The 5456-nt window shown below is 49.6% G+C and overlaps 1 protein-coding gene across 1 annotated transcript; it reads left to right on the forward strand.

Annotated features, from left to right (window-relative positions):
* The first annotated feature begins 861 nt into the window (after positions 1-861).
* Positions 862-4785, forward strand: ZHX3 (zinc fingers and homeoboxes 3). The gene is made up of 2 exons (XM_026076801.1): positions 862-3637; positions 4775-4785. The coding sequence occupies exons 1-2, from the start codon at positions 862-864 to the stop codon at positions 4783-4785; spliced, it is 2787 nt and encodes a 928-aa protein (XP_025932586.1).
* Positions 4786-5456: the final 671 nt, after the last annotated feature.

The raw sequence follows: 5456 nt of genomic DNA on the forward strand, positions 1-5456 counted from the left end.
TTTCAGCATTTTTCCTCCTTAAATGAGAATTTGGTTTTCTGAGCAGACCAGCTGTAGTGCTTAGGGTTAGCATGAGCTCTTGCTGCTCCAAGGTTTTATGGTAGAGACCAGGACCCTGTATCTGGTAGGTGTAGTACGGTGATGCGGGCTCTGAAAGAGGCATTGCACAGTTGCACTGTGTAGGTAAGAAAATTGCTCCTCTTTTGGGCAAGTGAAACCCAGCAGCAGACAAGAATTGTGGTGCATATAATGCACCACAAATACCTGGTGTTCTTTTAAAAGTAGTTGTATTTGAAAAAAAGAAGTCCTTAGATCTGCCTCACATCAAATGCCAGTTGTGGGTAGAACTGGATGCTTAGAGGGTTTTGGGGTAAAAGGATCAAGCTATGGGGAGGGAAAGAAAACTGGGGGTCAGAGCTGTGGGGAGCAGAGTAGGCGCCGGGAGGCACATGGGAGGTCAGCTTCCCCTTGTGATATCTGCTCTGCTGTCAAATCACAGATTGGCTTTTGGTTTTGTGTGTTTGTTTTTTAAACAGATAATTCACTGATTGTACTTATGAAAATATGGTAAATCGAAGGTCAAGTTAAAATTTTCCAGTGTAACAGGCTGAAAATGATTTATTGAGTGAAACAGTTAAATACCAGGACAGTTGTGCTATGCCTAATGCCAAGGGAACTAACTCCTCCTCTCTCTCCTTGTCCTTAGGTTCAGTGGCAAATATGAACATTTGTCAACATTTGACAACAACTCCTTGGGACGCCATGAATTTGCTGGAATCTAGACCACAGAGCTTTCACAATAGCACTTTTAAATTTTAATTTAATTTAAATTAAAAAAAATCATCTGAATTAATTGTAGTCATGGCTAGCAAAAGAAAATCCACGACTCCCTGCATGATACCAGTAAAAACGCTGGTGCTTCAGGAGACTGAACTGGATGCTGTAGAAGATGATCATGAAGGAACTCAACAGGATGTTCCTCCTGAAGTGCCAGCAGCTAGTGATGCTGGTGCAAGTAACAGTAATAACGGAGCATTATCTAACGGGCACCGTGGTATTGCTGATAGTGATACTTATGTGTGCAAGTACTGTGACTTTGGATCTCAAGATATTCATCATTTCCTTGGGCACCTGGACTCTGAGCACTTAGACTTTAGCAAAGATCCTGTGTTTGTGTGTGTTGCATGCAGTTTTCTGGCAAAAAGCCATGAAGGGCTCTCACACCACAATACAGAGTCACATGCTGGTGAAACAAGCTTCGTTTGGAGTGTGGCTAAGAAGGATAATCATACAACTGTGGAACAAAGTCTCTGTGATGCCATCAGCAGCCACGACCTTCCAGGAGAGGTCCCTGAAGAAGTGGTGGATGGTCAGTCTGAAATTATCATCACCAAAACCCCCATCATGAAGATAATGAAAGGTAAACCTGAGGCCAAAAAAATCCACACGCTGAAAGAGAACATATCAAATCAACTGAGCAGTGAATCGGAGGTGAAAAACGGAGAGCATTCATTCACAAATGGGTCCGTGCCGGTCAGCCAGTCCACTGCAAGTTCAGCAAAATCATCTCATATAATGAATGGCTCCATCATAGGAAACGTGCCTGTTTTGCAGGCTGGTGTTGCACAACTTGTTTCACTGCCGCAGCAACCACCATTGCATCAGCAGCTACCTACATCCAAATCCCTTCCCAAGGTGATGATTCCCTTGAGTAGCATTCCAACATACAATGCAGCCATGGACTCTAACAGCTTCCTGAAAAACTCTTTCCACAAGTTCCCTTACCCTACAAAAGCTGAGCTCTGCTACTTGACTGTGGTGACAAAATACCCAGAAGAGCAGCTGAAGATCTGGTTTACTGCACAGAGATTGAAACAAGGCATCAGCTGGTCACCAGAAGAGATAGAAGATGCCAGGAAAAAGATGTTTAACACAGTTATTCAGTCTGTGCCACAACCCACAATTACAGTTTTAAACACACCATTAGTTGCAAACCCTGGAAATGTCCCGCATCTTATTCAGGCAACTTTACCTGGCCATGTGGTTGGGCAGCCAGAAGGAACGGGAGGCCTGCTTGTTACACAGCCGATAATGACAAATGGATTGAAAGGAACCGGTTCCTCCTTCACATTAGCAGTGACTTCAGTTCCCAAGCCCCAGCCCGTGACGCAGCACAACACRGTGAGTTCCAATAATGCATCAACAGTGAAAGTGGTCAATACTGCCCAGTCTCTGCTCACTGCATGTCCAGCCATATCATCACAAACTTTCCTAGATCCCAACATTTACAAAAACAAAAAGTCCCACGAGCAGCTGTCTGCATTGAAAGGCAGCTTTTACAGAAATCAGTTCCCTGGCCACGCCGAAGTCGAGCGGCTGACAAAAATTACAGGCCTTTCTGCGAAGGAGATTCGAAAATGGTTTAGTGATAGGAGATACCATTACAGGAATGTGAAAGGCGGTAGAGCCATGTTTGCTGGAGATACTCTTGATTCTCTGCCTGAAATAACCTTTGACATGTCACCCAAAGGAACAGAGTTAACTTCTGCAACGGCAGTAACACCTGTCACTCATCACCAAACAAGACGACAATCCTGGCATCAAACGCCCGACTTCACACCGACAAAATACAAAGAGCGAGCGCCAGAGCAGCTGAAGGCACTAGAGAGCAGTTTTGCACAAAATCCTCTTCCTCCAGATGAAGAGGTGAATCGCTTGAGGAGTGAGACAAAAATGACGCGGAGAGAAATTGATAGCTGGTTCTCTGAAAGGAGGAAAAAAAAGGTGGCAGAAGAAAATAAAAAGGTGGAGGAAGCAGTTCAGCAGGAGGAGGAAGAGGCCGAAAACGGYTGTGGAGAGGAAGACTCTTCAGATGACCTGAGGGCCTCAAGTGAAAACGGCTCAGTCGATGCATCTACCAACAACCCAAATTCATCAGAGCGGAAAGTGAGTCCCATTAAAATCAATCTGAAAAATCTCCGAGTGACAGAGTCCAATGGCAAAGGCGAATTACCAGGGATTAGTGCAAATGAGAAAGGGGATGGCAGCTCCAGCCGGCCACCCACTCCTCAGAAAACCAAACTGAACTTTAAAAAAACAGCCCAGCAGCGGCATTTGCTTAAACAAATGTTTGTGCAGACACAACGGCCAACAAACCAGGAATATGATGCTATAGTTTCCCAGACGGGCCTGCCGCGGGCTGAGGTAATTCGCTGGTTTGGAGATAGTCGATACGGCTATAAGAACGGGCAGTTGAAATGGTATGAGAACTACAGGCGTGGTATTTTCCCTCCAGGCTTGGTAGAAATCAGCCCTGCCGGTAGAGAGGTCTTGGAGGACTATTACAAAAAGCACAAGGTGCTGCAGGAAGACGACCTGCAGAGCCTCTGCGAGCGGTCTCAGCTGAACGCCCCCCAGGTGAGAGTCTGGTTTGCTGTGAAGGCAGAGGAGGAGACCAGGGGCTCATCCGACACAGGCAGCGAAGACAGGTACCCGAGCACTGGCGAACAAGCGGGAAATCAAAAAGGGCCGTACGACGCCTGCTCRGAGGTGTCTGAGAACAGCGAGTCGTGGGAGCCGGGAGAAGGCAGCGCAGAGGCCCTGGATGCCCCCAGCCAGCCGCCCGTGGTGCAGCTCGGTAAGGCCCTCACCTCCCCTGCTTCGGGCAGCTCACGCTTTGTCTGTAGGGCTTGGGCTGGAGGCACATTTAGACAACCACAAGGCACTGAGTAYTTTGCATTTGGGAAACTGAGACTTTAGGTAAGGAGGATGCGGAGGGCTGGAATGGTGTTCACAGCTGCTGGCCCTACCCCTCCTCCTGGACTTGCTTTTGAAAGGCTTGTGTGTGTGGAGGAGAGGAGAGGTGGTTTCCAAGCCCTCCGCGGGTTCTTCAGCGGTGCAGCTGGGGGCTGTTTCCTCTCTGGCAGGGCTCCCAGCAGATGGGGAACGCCGTGCACGGCGCTCACCCTGCCCCGCTGCGTGCTGCGCYGCCACGGGCCGGCTCTGCTCACGCAGCCCTTCGCCCGCGCGGCCAGGCTGGGCTCCTTTCACCRGGTTCTCTGGCCCCGCTGAGTTGGTTTGGAGCCTCCCACACACCTCTGCCGTGTCTGCAGGCCTTAAAAAAAAAAAATCAGCCAAGAATGATTGGTTCCCTCCCCCTCTAATTCAGAGGAGATGGAGCGTGGGCTTGCATGGGGCCATGCCTTCATTGCAGCTGAAAAATCRGGACGGGCGTTGTCCTGTGCGCGCTGCCAGGAAGCGGCAGCACCTGGCTGAGCAGGGTGGGAAGGCAGCGGAGCAGAAGCCGTTCGGGGAGGGGTGGTGGGCCAGGGTTTTTGTCCACACTGGGGAGGCGACCAAAGCCTCACACAGCTGCTCTCCCTCGAGGTTTTTGGGCTTCCTGCTCCATCCCGGCACCGGGCTCGGCTCTCACCAGCGCACGGGCAGGACATGTGTGGGCATGGCTTTTCCCTGCAGCCTGCCTGCATCCAGGCTGCTGCTGTGATTCCCGCTTCCTGCTGGAAGAGCAAGAGCTGCCTCTCCGGCCGCAGAGGAGGAGGATGGGGCTGTCCTGCCAGCTCGTGGGTTCTGGGCGCAGACTGAAGCAGAGGGAGAACCTCCTCCGGAGGCAGCTGTCGCTGGCAGGGGCCGGCTCCCGATTTTGCCTGCCATGAGCTCCATCTGCGTCCCTTCCTCCCCAGCCAGCACCTCCGCTTTGCGATCAGGTACCTGCGGGGGGATGTGGAGTCTCTCTGACACGTGTGTTCTTTTTCAGAAGCAGACTGAACTCAAACCACCTGCCCTGGAGGATCTGCTCTTACCCTGGAGAAGACATTTTTGTTTTTTTAAGAAATCCATGGGCCGGCCTGATACACACCTCAGGAGCAGGACATGGTGTTAAAGCACTGCCGTAAACGAGACCTTTGAGTACAGCACATCAGAGTGAGAGTACATGTGAAAACTGAGCACGTAGTGCAGAGCCCTCTGGCCTAACCTAGGAGATGGCTGAGAGCTGGCAGAGGAGGGGGCTGTGAGCTCCGCTCGCGCCCAGGAAATAGGATGTTCTTACTTGCTTTCCAGTGGACAGACTTTCAGATTTCATATTCATATACCGATGCCTACAGCTGCCTATACAAGCGTAATGAATCTCAGACATTGTGTAAACAAGGTCATTGCTTTAGATATGGACTATCATGGCACAATGCTTTTTTTTTCATCTGTCCATAAGGTGTTTGTTCTCTAAAGGTTGACATGGCTGCATAAATGCTCTCTAACCTTTGGTCCTTAAGCCCTGATAATGAAGGGTTTTGTGTGTATGTGTGTGTGCACATGTGTGAGTGTGTGAGTGTGTGTGGGTTAGGAAAGGAAAGGTATCTGAGAAGAAAACTGCTAGTCTTGCATTAAAGTCAAGTGGAAGTTCAGTGAGATTTTCATCCCTAAGGATGAGGTTAGATTTA

This window comes from Apteryx rowi, unplaced genomic scaffold, assembly GCF_003343035.1.
Source record: "Apteryx rowi isolate R43461 unplaced genomic scaffold, aptRow1 scaffold_44, whole genome shotgun sequence".
In the NCBI taxonomy this organism is placed as follows: Eukaryota; Metazoa; Chordata; class Aves; order Apterygiformes; family Apterygidae; genus Apteryx; species Apteryx rowi.